General features: G+C 35.8%; 1 protein-coding gene across 5 annotated transcripts in view; it reads right to left on the reverse strand.

Annotated features, from left to right (window-relative positions):
• ARL15 (ADP ribosylation factor like GTPase 15) overlaps positions 1–19,513 on the reverse strand; it is a 213,162-nt gene that overhangs the window by 138,499 nt on the left and 55,150 nt on the right. For all 5 annotated transcript variants that reach the window (XM_030467924.1, XM_030467922.1, XM_030467920.1 and 2 more), the window contains 2 exons: positions 3,621–3,765; positions 923–982 (listed from right to left, as the gene is read on the reverse strand). In XM_030467924.1, the coding sequence (XP_030323784.1) occupies positions 923–982; positions 3,621–3,765 (205 nt within the window). The remainder of the gene's footprint in view (positions 1–922; positions 983–3,620; positions 3,766–19,513) is intronic.

The following is a 19,513-nucleotide window of genomic DNA, read 5'->3' on the forward strand; positions in this document are numbered from 1 at the left end:
ATAACCATGGTGATAGACGAAATGCAGTCCTTTTATTATCCTTTTTTTATATGCTTATCTCAAAGCTTTCTTGAAACATTTTCAGATGGAACAACCATCATGAAACTTGGTGTCATGAGATTCTCTCACTGAGAATTTAAGACAGATTTCAACCTTGCTGAAAATCTAATGAACATTCTCAAGATTCATTCTACTATGTTTACATAGATAGTAAAGACTATATAAAGAAATTCTAGACTATAAAGATCTATGTGCCTCCCTGATTAAAAGAATATTATGCAACATTAGAGTCCACAAGAACTCTCATTATGGGAGTGTATTCTTCCTGTTAACAGCACTACCTCTTTAATCTGTTAAGAGTGTCAGAACAGGGCAGCCACATAGTTTACCTGTATAAAGACAATTTAAAAAAACACAGTAACGAAACAAATGTATAACAACAAATTCAACATGAGAACAGATTTCAGAAATATGACTCATTGGAAGATGGCTGTCTTTGCAACACACTCTGGTGCAGCTAATATATTGGTTTTGCCAAATGTTCATGTAGGTACCGTAGTCAGTGCTCCTAAGTAAAAGCTTATACACACAATAAACACAGGGAACATACTTCCTTGAGCTGCTGTGTGAGCTCTACTACAATTTCAGTCCAGCTTGTATTTCTGTAAAACAACCATTGAAATCCAAGAATTTACATTATGAAGATACACCACACTTATCCACCTTTCACTCCTCACATTTTGTTCTTTGCGGTGAACACACTGCAAAGTGTGCAGTTTTTCTCAACTTTATCTGGTATGTGAAACACAGATTTTCAAGTCCAACCATATTGATTTCCCATTTTTAAGTTTAAACAACTAGCAGTTTGGAATGATGAAATTTAGATACTGTATTTTTTTAATCAAATGAATAAATGCTATACCTCCAAGTTCTTTTACGTTCAAGATGGCATTCTGGAATGGCACCGCTTTTATACTAAAACCTAAGAACAGAAATAAAGAATATCAGGAAATGTTAAAGAGTCCATCTGAAATCAACTGCATACATATAAGATTTTTTTCTCAAGAGGGAGTATTTTGCATTTGAAATTTTGTTTCAATATGATGTTAGTTATCCGTATATATCAGTGATTAGGATGGAGGATGGGGAAGGGGACACTGTACCAGTATGAGCAATTACATTTGCAAAGATATTATTAAAGATATATTTGGCACACTCAAAATTCAGCCCAAAACTTTCAGCCAGCTTTCATTTGTTAAGGATTTAATAAGGGTTTGTTAAGGACTTAGTCAGGAACATACCTTTATAAAACCATCCTTTAATGCATGTGGAACTTAAGTTTACATTTCAAACTATCAGTAACATGAAATGATCCTTGTGAAATTTTTAGGAGACATGGAAGTCAACATGCAATTCAAATCACTATTCACTTAATTTCAATTTCACAGGTTTTTGGTTGCACCTAGAGAACATTAATTCTGTCTAAAGAAATTTTTTTACAGACTTCAGTGGTATGCATTGGAGTGGTCACAAGCACATTAGAAGCATGTATGTATCTTGTATTAGCCTATTATATGCTTCAAAGTAAATAACTTTTAAGTGTTATGTTTCACCTTAATTGAAAATTCAGGCACTTGAGAGAAAGCAAATGTGAAAGGCTCCCAGCAATACATTATACTATATACTAAATTCTGCATATTTAGCTCATCCATATATTTATATCATACTTTATACAGGAAAACTTATATGTGCACTTTCGGATTAAAATGTTCAGAGAGACATTAGATATACTTACATCTAGCACAAGTACTTTCAACAGTATTACATACCTGTGAATGAACTAAGTCAAGTTTTGAAAAAAATTATGCTTATTAGCTATCATTTAACAGAAACAAGATCTTTTTTTCTCCTACATCAGACCAATAACATATTCTAGTACTCCCACCATGGTCAGTGCTAGGTGAAGTCGAGGAAAATGGAAGAAAATCTGAAGGGAAGAATTATGATGTATTTTTTGTTCTGCTGTCTTAAAACAAATCCTAAACCACTCCTAGAAAGGAAGAAAAACTGGAATGGGTTTCAGTGGCATTGCTGAGAAAAGCAAAAATACAGGTTGTAGTTTGAAAACTGAGTGAAGGAGTTGTCACACTGTATCTCTGGATTCTCAACAGTAATTTCTGATATAGAATAGGCATGGTGCTTATGGTTAGGTGTATTATAAATTCAATAGCCTATATATACATAATTTTGGTTTGAATGCTCCATCGTTTCCTCTAGAGTCTCTTTTTATTCTTCAAGTTGCCAAGCTAAATATTGGTATTTTATCGCAACTATCTAGAAACACGTAAGTAATTACATTTTAAAACTAACCGCATTTTCATTATTTCCTTTGATAGACCTACACTGCTATTTACATTGCTGCTACTACTTCCATCAGGTTCCCAAGTGTTAAAGTATAATTTGCAGTAATTCCAGGTGAACTCTAATGATAAAGCTCAGGAGAGGGGTAGAAAAGGCTATGCTATATTACACTTTCCTTCTAACTTTTTAACTTGGGCATTTACACCCTCTCCACACATTGAAATGTTAGTTCTCTTTAACATTACCAATAAGACGACTGTGATGGCAATGGGTTAATTATTCACTACAAAAAATAATGGATTTACTTTGTTTACTTACTTGTATTAAATGTTCTTGTATTTTAAACAGATACACCGAGAACCAGTCAGGATTGCTGAAGGACAATCAGTTTAAAAAAATTCAAGCCCATGAACCACAGCTACAATGTAAAACCACATAACTATAAACAGAAGTTACTTGTACAACACTTACTATCCATTCCCTCAGCAAATCAACTTTAGTAAATCACTGCAGCCACAGAACCAGATTTCTTCCATCTCCATGACCTAATCTGACCTCTTCCTGAACTTTGCAGACAGGTATTCCTTGTTCTCACTCCATGTTTGGTTTTAGTTTTTCTGATGCTGTTTTGAGTGTCATTGTTTTATTCTAAATCAAAATACCCTTTTCAGTATTAGTCATCCTGGTGCATCTATATCAGCATGCATATTCAATTTTTTTGGACATAAGATACCTTTTTGCCGTGGTTATTATGTCTGTTTTTATGTATCTTCTCATTGACACCGAAGCTTTTTGTAAATTGATTCTCTGATCCCAAGCTGCTCTTACTATATAAGCAAGTCTCTTTTTTGATCTAAAAAGAAAAGACTATCAACAGAAATAAACAGCCTAGGGTAGCTGTGGATGACTTCTCCCTGCAGGGCATCATAAGCAAGGAATAAAAAACTAAAGGCAAAAAGAAACCTTTTAATATGTGTCTACACTGCCTGCCTACTGTATGTTTACAATACTTCTACTTCACTACACCACAGTGTATGTTTTGATTTTCAATACATCCCAAATTATATGTTTTCATTGATATTCCCTAGTGTATAACCAAACTGTGAGCAAGTAAGTCGCAGTAACTTCAAAGCAATCCATTTGGTACTTCCAAAACAAAGGAAACTAAGTTGAAGGTCTCTACCACCTTTGTTACAGATTTTTAAAAATCACCTCTGGGCAATATTACAGCATATCATGGAATAAAGACAGCATCCTACCTGTGGTAGATACTATATTCTCCGGGCTTTCACTGCAAAGCTGTGACAGAAGACTCGTCTTGCCAGAACCAGAGAGGCCTATGCACACCAAGTCATATTCAGGTCGTGGTGGTGGCGGCCCCTTGCAGCAAAGTGCTCTAAAACACTGTCAGGGTAGGGAAAAACAAAAACAAGTTACTTTTTTTTTTTTTTTTTTTTTTTTTGCAAATCTTTATTTAACTAGGTTTCAAATTGGAGAGAAGAAAATTATTATTCCAATTTAATACTTCAACAAAATCAACAATTAATAGACTGAGACCACCTCAACTAAAATCTAGAGCAGTATTTTAAGCAAATGTAACTATATCTGTTAACTTTTCACCTAAACCTCACAGAGCTAGATTGAGGAAAGTGAGATCCATTTCCTGAATATCATGAACAGTGCACACACATTGAGATAGGCAATTGCACTATTCAACAGTGTGGTTGCATATCCATGAGTTTCCTTCCTGTGCTGATTTCATGCAATACCTGGTATAAACATCAGAGCACTGGTAAGCAGCTACTGGCCAGACTCCACCTGTTGTCACAGGAATGAATCAGAGAACTTTGATCCATTGATGTCCTTCCTGGGCTTGCTTTGTTATGTGTTTTACCTTACAATATCGACTGCTAAAGAGTTTGTGAAAAGATTATTTTGCTAGACATAGTTCTAGTCATAAATATGAGGATCTCTCTATTTCCCTGCAGAAGTATAAATTAATCACATTATAAAGAATAAAAAGCGCTACACAAAGCCTACTTCTAGAGTTCTGTTCTTAAATAGCACTATTGAAATAGGCCAAGATAATCCAATAATCCAAAAGGTCCTTTAAGCTTTCAGGAGGGTTCATGAGGACTTCCTTTATACATAATACAGAAAATTTTAATATAAAAATCTAACAATTTACAGTTCTGGTAAAGCTAAAGAGTTTATATTTAAGGTGTATGCTTATGTCTGAGATTGACCTCCACCATCCCAATATATAGAAAAATACCTTTTTCCACAATATGTGCCATCATCATATCAGATGAATACATCTGCTATAATAAGGAAGGGAAAACTTTGTGTAATCACCCTCCTCTCACACATAGTTGCAGCTCTGTTTTTCTACCTCAGCCAAAAGCCAATCAATCACTCATTCTGGGTGAAGATATACAGTCTTTACAACCTTTACCTAGTTTTTCTAAACAACTGCTTCTCACAGACAATACCTGAAGGAGCACAGAAACCAAAGATATGTCAATAAGGCACTGTTGCAAATAGTGGCGTCTGGCTCTGTAAGCCACTAATGCAAAAAGAACCTCATTATTAAATACACAGCTGAGTGAATGCAGAACTTTTAGTGGACTCTTTCCGTATGGATAGGAAATCACTACAAATTCTTCATTGGTTTAAAGCAGCAAAAGATAAGTTAAGGGAACTTGAAAAATGTGAGAGGAAGTATTCTAGGAATGAAGACATCTACAGTAGTAGTTAAGCTGAACAAAGACAACAGATTTTAAAATTAAGAGCCCTGCCTCAGCTAAAAATTTGACTCAGAAATTATTTTGTTCAAGGATTGCTCCTTATGTGTCTGTAGCTAAATGGAGTAAACACACCTTTTAGTTTTATTCTCTGACATCAGCTTATAATTACATCACAGATTCTGCAAAGCCACAGTAAATATTCTACTCTGGAACTTAAGTGAGAAAAGCCAACTAAGTTCACTACACAACATAAGTTCCTTCAGAGTTTCCACTTAACAGATATGAGTTAAAGGCCACATAAAGCTCTTTATATCTTGTCAGAGGTCCTGAGGCTGTGTGTCAGAAACTTTGCATCCATTTTTTAAAAAGGATTCAATTTGACCCCATCAGCACAGTATCTTTGCAACAACTTCTTCGTGTCATTCTGAAAAGCATAAAGGAGTATATCAGCCAATGAAAACCTGTGCTTCTCTCTGTCCAAACACCGTGTCAGACTAGACTCTCACAGCCCCAGCTCTGTCAAAGGTAACTACTGCTTTTTGTAGAACCCATATAAAGGTTCTGTGGGCTCCACAGGCTGTATCTCTTTAGTGCACATTCCTTATGTCCGACCTAGTCTGAATAATCTTTACATCTAGTTAATAATAAAATAACAGATGATCAAAAATCTAGGTCAAATTGCACATCCAAACTAGCATACATAGACCACTCACTCATTCACTCATACTTCACCAGTAACCACAGCTGTTAGGTGCATAAGTTCCTGAAATACAGCAGCCACTGAACACCAGGAAACAGGGGAATGAATGGCTCCATCCAGACCACTCTAAATTTTTATTTATTATTCACCTGTGTATTTTATGGTCATTACTCTGTCTTTCTGCAAGGCTGATTTCCTTCAGTAGATTTTGTTGCTGTTGTTGCTAGGATGAAAGTAGACTTTAAATAGACTAGCTTTAAAAAAAATTTTATAAAAAAAGTTGCTGAAGTTTAAGATGCTGTGTATAGCACTAACCACAGACGGACATGAGTAATTCTATAGCACGTTTTGGGTAATACTTGTAATAGTACATTTAAGTTTTATACACCTGGTTTGCAGTTCTTAGTTGAGATCAATGAAAATCTCATCCACTGGAAACACTGGAATGCAAGCAGTTCAGTCACTGCCTTCCTGTTATCTCAGCAGCTTGAAGTTACTTAGCCCCTACCAAAGTTACGGCTATTTAAGCATCCATTACAGAGACTAAACCTCTACTGTCACAACTTTGGCAGCTGCATCTAGTAGCTGCACAAGATCTGTGGAGACTAGAAAATTCAGAGGTCACTGACCATGCAAATAAAATTACATCCTATATTCTGCTTTTGATTAAGGACAGGAAATGAGTCCTGAAGTATTTTATAAAGCATGGAGTAGAACTACATTACTATTTAAAATGCTGTCACATATTACAGTGCAGTCTGAAATGCACAGAACAGCAAAAAAAGTGTATTAGTAACTACAAAAGCCATTCCTGAAATGCAAAAACATATGTTTATCAAGAATATTGAGAAAGACATTAAATTCACAAATAGCACTCTGACCTTTCCAAACCCAGCATACTTTCCACCCTATTGAGAATCCAAACATAACAGAAGCTTGAATTAATAGCCCGACTGGTCTTCAGACATTTGTCAGATACAGGCCTGGAGGTCTTTCATTTTCAAACCTAACTTCCTCGACAAATGACTGTCCAATAAAAAGCAGCCATTTTTGGTATTATAAAACGAACTTGAAACCTAAATGAGACCACTCACAGAGGCTGCTGAAGAGGACAGAAAAAAGACATTGCACTACTGAAGCTGTAGGGTCAAGCAGAGCTACCTGGCATAATCAATGAATTTTTTTTGTTTCAGTTTGTTTTTGGGTTTTGGTTTTGGTTTTTTTGTCACGTATTTCAGCCCCGCTGCCAGCAAAAAAAAGAGACAGAGAGGCAGGAAGGGAAACTCAGGAGTTAATTTATTGTGGGGTTTTTTGGTTTTTTTTGTTTTGTTTTTAATGAATGAGCAAATTTTAAACAACTGAAAATAAAACAATACAGTATCCTGAAAAAATGTGTGCATTTAGCCAATTTTGGAAAAAATGGTGTGTATGTCCAGGAAACTGGGAGTAATTAGGTGCTGTAGTCTGCAGAAAACTGCAATATTCAGCACCACTGCTATTTTCATTCTAATTGTATGTCTGCATACACACTGCATGTACACGTATAATTATTCACAGGAGCTAAGGAAGAAGTTAGCCAGTCTTATTCCTCTGGGATTTCTACCCTAATCAGATGATTCCAGTTTTAGGTGGATCAGTAGACAAGCTGGCAGTTTTAGGCAGCGTCCCTGTAAAGCCCTATAGCAATTTCTTTCAGGAAAAACATTAAATATTGCTTCTATGGCGGGGGAGGCCAAGCACTTTTGATATATATGGCACTCAGAGATTACAGATTGAAACTCAGGGCAGCAAACGTCCTTGAATTACAACTCTCCCCAACACACTACACTGCATGTGGCCATTGAGTCTGTCTTTGCCAACCCATTGTACTTATTTCACTCTTCATTTTGCGATTAAATACTCCATTATTTCTGCTGTGTTCTGGACCCATATCATGTCTCTTTCTTTTGTTGCCAATATTTAATAGGGACAAACAGAAGCAAGAGATTAAATGCTTTGTTGATTAAACACACACAGACTCATGCAAAAATATCCTCTTAGTGCAATATTGATGCTAACAAACCAAGCATTACTCTTAAAACTCCCGAAATCTAGAAATCCAGAATTAAGGCTGGAAACTCAACCATATCACTGCTCCCTTGTCCCTCTCTTTCTTATACTTATGAATACCATGTCCTTTTACATTTTATTTTTGAATTAAGGTATCTATTAACAAAACAGCATACTTACATCCAGAGGACTGGTTAATTACCTGAAGCACCTCATGTAAAATCAAATAGATTATTTTTTTTAAAAATCGAGTTTACCTACAATAGACTCCACAGTTCTGATGCTGTATGAGATCACAAAAGTGCAAAGATATCTCAGGCCTTGAAGACAATGTAAAATGTCAGGGAAAAAAACCAAGGTAGACAGTTACAATAACAAAGGACAGAAAACAACTGGGGACAGCAGCAGAATAAAGTGAAGAGAAATTCATACAGCTGTTAGAGAGGGGGGAAAGGGGTTTTATAAATAAAATATTAACTGTATGAATACCTTTCTGTTAAATTAGTGCAATGAAATCTATGCTGTTCATTTTGTGTCTCTCACACAGAGGAACTTATATTCACATACCTACTGCCATTCTGAAGTGGTAGTCAGCACAGCTGAAAACACTAAAATCATGACTATTCACCTTCTTTGGCAGCCCACAAGCTCATTAAACACTGACCACTATAATCAAGCTCCTCTGTCCCAATACAGACTGGCAATCCAAATTGCCTTAGGGGGACCCCAACACGAGGCCTGCTAACCTACTTCACCACTCTGCCTCAGGGCAAGGCAATCCTCTTGTTCAACCTGGCTAATTATCACAAGTCCATGGTCAGCCCACTGGCTGAACCCCAAAACACTCTTCCTCTACACGCACCTACACATCTTCAATTTCATGTCAGCCTGTGCTGCAGGGAGACAGATAACTACATGGTATTAATTACAGGATAATATAAAACAAAACACAGAAAACAAATTCCCAATGAAGTAAGGCAGTTTTACAGAACAGTCCTGGTGATGTTCTACATTTTAGACATATTACATGACACTAAAATAAATGGTAAGATACTGTTTGAAGCAGGAATCTCAAATTCTCCCTTCATATCACTAAGAAAATAAATACATTTGGAATCACTTGTTGAAATTGTTCACCAACCCCTGTCAAAAGCTATTTCAGAGGAGCCATTTTTCTGGAGTCACTGAAGGAAAAAACTGTATCACAAATTACTTTCAACATCCCTATCTAGACACCAGCTGAACAAGACATAGTAAGTTTTGGCTTAAGTACCAAAAGCAGACAAATGAGACAGTCCTATTAATTCTTCAACATATTTGACAACTCTGCTACCGGCGGAGAAGGCCTAGAGGAGATAAGGTCAAGAAGAAAGTACTGTTTGACTTCTGACAAGCCAGATAGGGTATTGCTCTTTGAAGAATATAACTTAAAAAATAAATAAATAAAATAACAGAAGGTTACAGAAGGTAACAGAAGTAATTTCCTTAGTGTGGGCAAAACAAATCACAAAACCTGACACCCCAAATGGAAAATGAGCCTCTCTGATGATAGTCTCTTGCCCACTCCCTATAAACAAAAGAAGAGCAAAACCACATTATGGCACTCCACTCTATTCAGACTGTGCTTGGAGTCAGCATGTAGGAAAAAAGCATAATGTTCCAGGGTACTCAGATATTCAGTGAAGTAGAATGATTTAAAAGCTTACATAAGATGGACGAGTACATGGCTATGATAAACCAATGCTGATGAAGCAAAACAGTCAAACATATGCACAGGTGCTACACTCAACAGGATAAGAAAATCACTCAGTTTCCTTTAGTGTAAAACCATGTTATAGTGGGCTTGTCAGGATACTTCTAGGTTTCGTCAAGTGTAAACTCATTGTTCATGTTGTTTCCTCTGATAGTTTTCCTTCCATTTGTTTTGCTGCACAAGAGTAACTCATCTCTTTCAGCTCATCAAGTCATCCATATTTAACAGCAAGAGACAAAGCCAAAAAATATGAACAAAAGCTTTTGCAAAAAGGCTTGTTTTACAACCTAAGGAAACACAACCATACTAAAAAAGCCTGGAGAATCATTGAAAGTATCACAAAAAAAGGCATTACCAGCACCACTGAAATGTGCAGTAGTTAAGGATGTGGTATCTCTCATCGCTTCTAATTTCTAATAAAGGTAAGAGATATAGAGAAATTTTAGTATTTTTTAAATACACAAAAACACCTCCTCAAAAAACCAAAGAAAAACAAAAACAAAACACAACAACATTACCCAGCAACTTAAGAGTCTTCAGACTTGCTAAAAGTCATGTCTTTAGAGCTTCTGAGCCAAATCAGAAAACAGCTTTTCCATGATTCATGTGTGTTGCATCATGGGTTAAAGAACATTTTTCTTTTGTTTAGCATAGCATGAATAGTTACTTGTGTTCCAGCAGTTCACATAGGATCAAAAACCAGAAAGAAGCATATATAGACCACTCTGTGTTCTTTGGCCTTTCTAAGTAAAGCTGACTACATGTCACCTAAATGCAACGGCACACTTTTTTTCCTTCTTCTCCCCAAAAACTACTGCATATACAAGAACCTGGACATCCACATCTGGTATACATGGCACGCATAGTATTACTTCTGAAATATAAAAACAAGGATTTACAGAAACAGTACAGCAGTATATCCAAATCTCATGCCCATGTGGCTCAAACAACCACAAAGAACAAAAAATTAGATAAATACTTCAGATGCAAGGATAAACCCAGAGGTACACTAGATGAAGGTAAATGAAGACTTGTGTAGTATTACATATATGAAGAAAAAAAGAAAGTTACTGCTGCTGTCCTATTCTGATATTGCTAGGCAAATTCAAGGTACACTAGAAGACTAAAACCCCTAACCAAGTGAAAAAGAGATTTCTGCAAGTTACAATATGATTTATGCAGCAAAAAAAGGTTCTCAGAAAATTCAGTTAAGTTAAAGTTAACACAAACAAGTTTATTTAAAACACAGCTGGAAAAAGCAAAAGGAACTGCCAAGTACAATAAACAAGAGAAGTGTGCCCTCAGGTACTGATAGCTAGAAGATCTCAAGAGGAATTCTGGTGAAACCAGTGAACACATCCCTGGGAAAAGCAGCAAGATCTGAATTCTTCCAGTGTATTGGTAGAAACAGATAAAATCCTGAGACTTTTTTCCAGCGTGCTTCAGCCTGCACTTCCAGAGCTGTTGGGCATCGTAATTGTAACTAAAAGAAAACAGCTCCTGGGGTATGTGCATGTTTCTGAGTATCAAAAAGCAGAGAAACCTAGAGAAACTCCAAAAGAAAAAAAAGAATCTGATGTTTACTTAAGGCAATATTCCTCTGAGATTAAGCCCCAGGACACATCTTGTAGTTTTTTATGAAAGATTTCAAAACTAGCATTTGCCATCAAATCTCAGAGAAAAGAGGAGAAATCTCTAATGACAGCAGACCGGTCTATTTTTTATAAAGTCCAGTCTACTAAACATGTCCATAGCTGAGGTAGAGTAGTAACCATAGACTGTAAGGTTTCAGTCAAAGTATAAAAATCTGTACAAAACCAATACAGAACAGAAGAACAGATGGAAAAATTAAAAACTTAAAAGAGTTTTAGAATTATTTTGCAAAATACTGCCCAGCAAAGCTAAACTAAACTATGATAGTGTGGTGGTACATTAAAAAGGAAAGTGCAGTTTCGACTGCCACTATAAACCTACCTGCTCAGAGGTCCCAACTAATAATTCTCTTTGCTCATACCATACAAGAAGCACATCATAGCAAGTTTTGACACTACCCAACCAAGGAATTTAGCAAACCAATTAATGTTTGCTTGCTCTAAAATTACCCTAAGGCAAGGAAAACACAATATAAGTAGAGCCTGATGCAAAACAAGGTTACTAAAATAGAAACAGTCTATACAGTTAACATTTAAATACAAGGGTGAAAAGCATTACTGCTGTACATGAAGTCTAATGAAAGTACTTAGATAAAAGGAGGAAGTGCCTTCCAGAACTAGAAAAATGGAGTAAGAATTAAACCAGCCTGCCAATCTAGAAAACAGAGTAAGAATTACACCAGCATTGGCAGAAACACAAATGGGAGAACTAACAGGTGTGTTTTGTTACCAGTTCATAGTGTTATCTAGCTCCAGAGTTGAATTTAAACCATTATATTGTTGCAAGTTATAAGCATTTCCTAGTCATTAGGCTCCTTAGGAATTATTTTGCTCTTATATTCCCTTTTCATTTTACTTTCCCAGTATGCTATATTTACAAAAATAAGAACCTCTAAGAGGGTATCTGTTATGTTCAAAAGACCAAGGGAGTACAAAATATGTAGTATCATTTACAGGAACCTCTCCTCCCTACTTATACAGCATAAGAGTTTTACTTGGCTAGCAAAACACATTACTATTGAGGGAGGAAACAGAAGACTTACCCACACCAAAACATTAATCCAAAATATACAATTAGAGGAAGGCATCTAAATCACAAGTACTCATTACAAATTATTCAAATTTCAATCAATGAGTGTCTTTGAATTTAAAACAGGTTTAGCCTCACTCCAACTCCTAGTGACTTAGGGTTGAGAAACTCCAGCCACTGAAAACATCTCATGCTCCAATACATTGTGCACAAGGCACTTTGTTGCTGGTTGGTTGGTTGGCTGTTTTTTTTGTTTGCTGGTTTTTCCTGGCCATGTGTCTGCATCTGCCACCAAGTTTCTCAGCTGTCACCAATCTATTTGCTGAAGACTCTATTGGCTATTTTGCTCACCTAGCACTGTAAAATCACAACTGTCAAATCTGACACTGCTGAACATGAACGGATCAAAGACTACACAGCCTATAAACTGTCCCAAAGAGAAAGATGCTCTGCTTCTACTATTTAAACATTTGGGGAACAAGACTCAATTTCAGATGGGCATTCTCAGCTGACAGGGGAGGGTGGAAGGCAAATAGATCACACAGTGCAGTGGGTCAGCTACAGACGTAAGATGGTTTCATATGCTTGCACTGTTAAAAAATGTAACCAAAAAAACCCAAAAAGACCACAAGAAAAAAAAAGCCCTACACAACAATCACACCAATCTGTTCAAACAGGAGTTTTTTAAAAATAAATACAGTCCAACACCTAGAAAAGTAGAGAGTATTCTGCACACCAGTTAAAGGTTAAAATGCTTTTGAAAAGACATGGCTGAATATTACCTTTATGGGGGCAAAATGTGATCAGACAAGAACCAGCTTTTCTTTCTTTTTTTTTTTTTTCTTTTTTTTTTTTTTTTTTTTTTTTTTTTCCTTTTTTTTTTTCCTTTTTTTTTTTTTTGCAACAAACAACATTGTGGTCTTGCTCACAAAACAGCCTGCCATGCAGCTATGCCTGACCCACAGCAATGTCAGACTGTGGTACAGACCTAACCAACAAGTTTGTCTTGGTGATTCTATAAGCACTTTTTATCAGTTAAGGGGCATGAAATACTTCAAACCACAGGAAGGTATCACTAGGCCAGAATGGGTTTTTTGTAGGAATTTGTAGTATTTCTTTAGTCTCAGAGCTGCTGAAAACCTTTTGAGGGGATTCACATTTTCCTCCTTTGGGTGGTTGCCACATCCAGACAGCTCTAGAAAATCACACTTTTGGAGCGAGTAAAAACTCTCAGCCTGAAACCCTCCTGTGCCATCCCTTCCTCAATGATACTGCCTTCACTGACAGCATGCTGGGTGTCTGGGTTTTTTTCCAGACAATTATTACACAATAGGTCCATAAAAATATCTTAAATTAAAAAATCTACAACTTGTTACTTAAGAATACACCTTATGTGGATTAAATATGACCATAAATCCAAGCAGACATAGACTCAATGTGCTGTTCAGATAACTGAGCACAGCTCTGGGCAGCTCAGTCCCTCACCTGCTTTAATGCACAGCTGTGAGAGATTTCGTACTTGCTCTAAGGAGGCTGCAGACACCTCAGTAAGAACTGACATACTGTTTCTAACTGGAATAAAAAATTTACCATTTATTCTAGATCAGTGGAAATCTTACAAAGCTGGGAAACTCCTCCTTCTGCTGACTAGAGAGAAAATTTCAGTGAGGATCAAGAACTGCCACAACGATGAGAGTCAATCAGAAAAACATAAGCAATGTAGAGCTGGTGGCATATTTCAAAGTGAGACAATTAATAAAAACAGGTTTAAGAAATGGGAGATAATGCTCTCTTAAAGACTAAGACATAGTTAGCTGTAAAAGCAGAACACTGGCTTTAATTCAATCTTTTTTTTGAAGTACTTTTAATTTTTTACATTTCCTTCTCTAAGGAGTGACTGATTATGAAAAAAATCTAATACAGAACTTGAGGATAGGATTTTGTAACACAAAGGTATGATAAGGAAACAACTTTTACAGCGAAACTTCAGTAACTGCCAATTACAGATATATCATTAGATCAGTATTTACAAAGCATAAGGAATGTGAAGAGATGCACATAGTTCCTTTCATGCCAGAGAGATTTTTCAGAGAAGGAAGCATATGAAACTCACAAGTATTTCTCCGAAGCAATTTGTAACAATGAAAAGATATGATAGGCACAAGATGTATGATTTACAGATTGCAACACAGTTTCATTATGTTATTAGGTAATAAAATTTCAAAAGTACAGGATTTAAGAAACAAACTGCACTAAAATGTGTAAACTAAAGATCACTGTAACTTAAAGAGCAGAGTTTTGCTTTCCTCACTACTGAAAATATAGTCCTGTTTATTTGAAGAAATATGATCTTGTTAGCTCATCCTTGCAAGAAATTCTTAAGTTCATCTTATCAAGTTAATTGCTGCAAAACTATATAATCACAAATTACGCCTTAAAGAGACCAATGATTAATTGTGAAAAAAACAGCAACCTATGAAAGCAGAGGAAGATATACATTTTAACAACAGAAAACCAGTACTGCAGAACAAATTACTTATTGTAAACATTTATTAAATTAAGAGACATTCAACTTTGGTTTCCCAGTGGGCTGCACAAGACCCTTATCTGATACCTAGATGGAATCATCAAAGAACAGTTTGAGTAGGAAGGAACCTTTCAGATCAATCATCCAGTTCCACCCCCTGCATGGGCAGGGACACCTTCCACTGCACCAGAATGCTCCAAGCCCCATCCAGCCTGGCCTTCAACACTTCCAGGGAGGGAGCAGCCACAGCTTCCCTGGGAAACCTGTTCCAGTGTTTTATCAGCCTTACAGCTTCTGTTTATATGAACTACAGAGAAGGTAAAAATGTATATTAATATAAAAACTGTTTATTTGCATTCAAATACATACAGAGTTCCATAAAGGCAGTGTACTTGCCCACAGACTGACCAGCTCTATCTAGAGAAGCAGGAATGTATTATTTGGGACCAAATTTCTTCAGTAACTTCTTTCTATCAGACAGCTTAACAGGCCTATCTAATATTACTTTCTCTCTTCCAGGTGTTAGATGCTTTAAAAAATGTATTTCAGAATAAATATGAAAGAGTAGTGTTGTAACCAAGTATCCATAGCACAGAGTATTATATGTGTATCTATATGGAAAACTCACCATAATTTAAAAATTAATTTTACAGAACAATGTAAAAGTTACAAGCAACTGCACACAGATGAACCTTCACTTGGTATCTTTGCAGAGCAGAGACAAGAAAAAAGATGCTGGTGTACAACTATCAATTAAGACACTGTATCTGCAGAGCAGCAGGAGGCAAAAACACTGCCCCAAGCCACACTGCCCCACAATAAGCTCTACATACATCTCCTTGGACTTGGCACAAGTGAGCATGATGTAGAGGGGACTTTCTGGATATATAATGAACCAAAGGAATTAAAAAAGAGATTCTTTTAAGACTCCAGTTACTTCCAGATGCGCAGGTTGAAAGAAAAAAAGATTAGAATTTTAAGTAGTTATTGCAAAAGAATGCTTTCTATTTATTTTCATACAAGCAGTTCATAAAGCCTGTAAAAATGAGGAAAACATGCTATTTGCAGTTCTCTGGCAAAAGGGAAAATTTCTGATGACAAATGTTAAGTATGAGATCCTATGTGTCCTGCCCAAGAGAAGGGCTCAAATGCAGGCAGTAAAGTCACTATCCTCAACTGATGAATGTCAAGGAAATCAAACTGAAAAATATGGAACATATAAAAAAATTGTATGCTTCACCATTCCTCAAGCCCCACTCAGTTAGAAAGAATACTGAAGCAGAAATTCTCCTGCCACTATTAACTACACTGCTCAAATCTGAAAATTTGTTAACAGCTACTGTTTTCCTATTGAATTTTCCAAGTTCCTGACCACAGGGAACTAAAAAAACCTCAGATATTTGAAGTAACTAAGTGTGGTCTCCAAACCCAGAGTAATTTGATGGAAAAGAACAGAATACCCAAGCAGACAGTACAAGATAAGATAAGAAAAGAAGTAAGATACACAAGAACATAAGAAATTCTAGTGAACTTATGCTTTTGCAAGTTCATAAATCTAAATGCATTTTCCTAAAAATCAGAAAAGACTTTCATTCCTTAAAATAAATTGTGATTTCTAATAAATTGAGGCAATGGCCTATTAGTTTAAACTGACAGACTAGTAGTGAGTTGGGTTATTTTAATTTTATTCTTAGAAACATGGAAGCAAATTTTATTAAACCTACTTTTAAATGCAACCATCTTTATAAAGTTGAGGACAGTGTCAGCTCAGTAAAAGAGCTGAAAAAAAGACCTAAGAATGCTAGTAGGGAGGGGAAAGACAATCTTGCTTATGAATGTATTACTTCTAGTGAAATTACCACTGAGGTCCAGTGTGATCCAAACCACAGTGCAGCATGTGTAAAGGAGCAAGGACTGTAAAAGTTTCATATACAAAAAAGAAGTAATAAATACTTGGCTTTTTCTTTCTTTGTTTTCAATTATTTTGTTCAGACTTGAAATTTCATTTGGGAACTGAGTCAATCTGTATTTAGTTCAAAAGAAAAAGAGTCCTTCAGCATAGGGACATGGTCTAAAAATATGAAAATAGACAAAAATTAGATACAAATAGATGAAAATTTGGGTGCTAGTTTACTTTCTAAAGGAAACAAAAATGATTACATGATTGTGATGTCCATCTAGCACAAGGAAACTAGAGTAATTTAAAGTAGTTTATTGTAAGAGGACACAACTAAGCTTAGAAGTCTCGTATTTGACTCCTGTCCAGAAACAGGAATCAAAACGAACTATTAATCTGCGGTCTAAATGTTTGAAGATTTTTCAGCTGAGGACATTATGCAGCCTTAAATGGTAAAAACAGTTAAACCCTATCCCAATAAAAATCCTAGGAAAAATAATCTTCTACAAATAGGATGAAGATAAAAGTTCTAACAGACCATAAATTGATTTGGAAATGTTCACATTAGAAAAATCACACTGACAGCAATAAGCACAGTGTTGAATAGTATGAAACTAGGTAAATATTTTTGCACTGACTGTACATATGAAGTCCATTGTAAAAGCATTAAAATCTACTTAAAGTTCCAGTCACACTGAAGCATTCGAATGACAAATCTATCATGATTCTTCTTCCTGCTGTCTACTGGTTTTCTCTTTTTCTAAGCCTTACATTCCAGCCAAATAGCAACATATTTTCTACTCCAATCAACCATACTATTCAGTGGTATTTCCTAGAAAAATTTTTCTTGTGTGTCAGATAAACACAGAGGAAAATCCTTCAGGGAGAGCTTGATATACCACAGATTCCAGTCACAATAACACTGAAGCAAGAAATTAGGGATATCCTTAGTGAACCTACCAGCATATAAAATCAGATAAAAGTAAAGACATTCTACCAAAATTTAACTGTATCAAGCAAGTGACTCTGTAATTAAAGGCTATGTGGATTTATAAGGATGAGAAAATTCATGCTGTATGAAAGATCAACTGCAGTAAAAATCAACTGAAAAGGTTTACACAAGCAGCGTTCTGGTATTTCACTATTACACAATATTGCGTGTTTCGTTTGGAAAAGAAAAGCAGCTCATATGTGAAACTTCAGAAGACTAAAGTCCTTTTTCATAATTTTCTGGTTAAAAACAATTTCATGGTACATGACTAGACGAAAACAGTGGCCAAAAAAAGTTATCTTGCCAATGCCAAACAGAATCTCACTAAGGGTAAACAAAAAATACATTCTTTCCCTGGAATTGCTGAACTTCTGTCAACAATTAAACACTCCCTTAAATCAAACTGCACATAACAAAGAACTGTGTAAATCTGCAGTGCAAATCACTTGTTAGTGTTCACATGCAGTTCTGTGCTGCCCACATTTTCAGGAATTAGACCTGCGAGTTTCCCCATTTTTACACATGTTCAAAGAATTTAACATTATTAGACTGTCATAAATTACTTAGGATTTTTGGCAGGCCATCTGCTGTAATAGCTTTGAATTTCCCTTAAGTGCTTATTGTGGATGACTTATTTTAACAAGAATTAACACTACTTTGTGTCTCAGACTAAATCTAAACTCTTAACTCCTTTGCATCACTAACATGCCAAGTGAAGGAGAATGTTATATAAGTGATATTAGCTTGAGGTAAATTAAGATGCATGACGTGTTACATATATTGGACATTCTTTTTATCTTAATTTGAAACTATTAATCCTCCTAAAGTAATATCATCTCCACATGCTTTGGTTTATGTACTTTGTACCTCTAGTGTGCAGAGTAAGAACCAGAAAATATTCAAATAATTACTCTGCCAGTCACAGCAGGGTTTAAAAAAAAAAAACAAGATGGCTAATGCTTATTATTCCACAAATTTGAACACTATTTGAAAAGTCACATCAGTCCCATTCTGCATTTTGAACTTCTGCAATATTCATTATAGTGTCAGAGGAAGAACCATAATGAGTGTAAGAGTGATTGGTGCACAATGTTTTCTGTGTTGGTTGCACCCTAGATCTACTTTGTTACTGTAGTATATAGAAGATTTTAATCAATCATCACTTTTGACATTGTAAATTGATGTTGAAAATAAAAACTGGCAAAGAAAACATATGTCCTATACCTTCTGGATACCTCCATTGCCCATATGTAGAAAACAATAGTGCTCTGACTAACACTGCAGAATCCTCCTCTTCCAATACACACAGGCAATCAGAAGGTTTCAAAAATTAAACAGCAAAATCTTCCTTTCTGTTCTGTCACAGGGAGCAATCAGAGTTTACACTTCTCAAACTATATCTTCGCTTCAAAAATACAGATCCTGAAATTTTAAACCACTTTACACATTTAACACATGGCATAAATGCCATTCACAACCATTAGCATTTTGTATTCATTGGCTTGGGTAATCATGTGTGAATGGGCACAGGTTTGCCCATTCTCAACACATGCACCTTGGAACTGCAGCAGCATGGAAAGCTTTATTCCGAGGTCTAAACATTTTAGAGACACTCAGCATTAGGAAAATGAAGCCTCCTGTAATATTCCAGTGGCTTTTAATAGATCATCTAGCAATTTCATTTTTCTCTTGACTAGCTAAGACAATATTCAATTAATTTCCTATTACAGAATTTTTAATTCACAAGTCTGTAGGAAGGTATTTTAGAATACTGCAGCAAATTCTTATAAGCACAGGAAATTGTAA

This window comes from Calypte anna, chromosome Z, assembly GCF_003957555.1.
Source record: "Calypte anna isolate BGI_N300 chromosome Z, bCalAnn1_v1.p, whole genome shotgun sequence".
Taxonomy (NCBI): domain Eukaryota; kingdom Metazoa; phylum Chordata; class Aves; order Apodiformes; family Trochilidae; genus Calypte; species Calypte anna.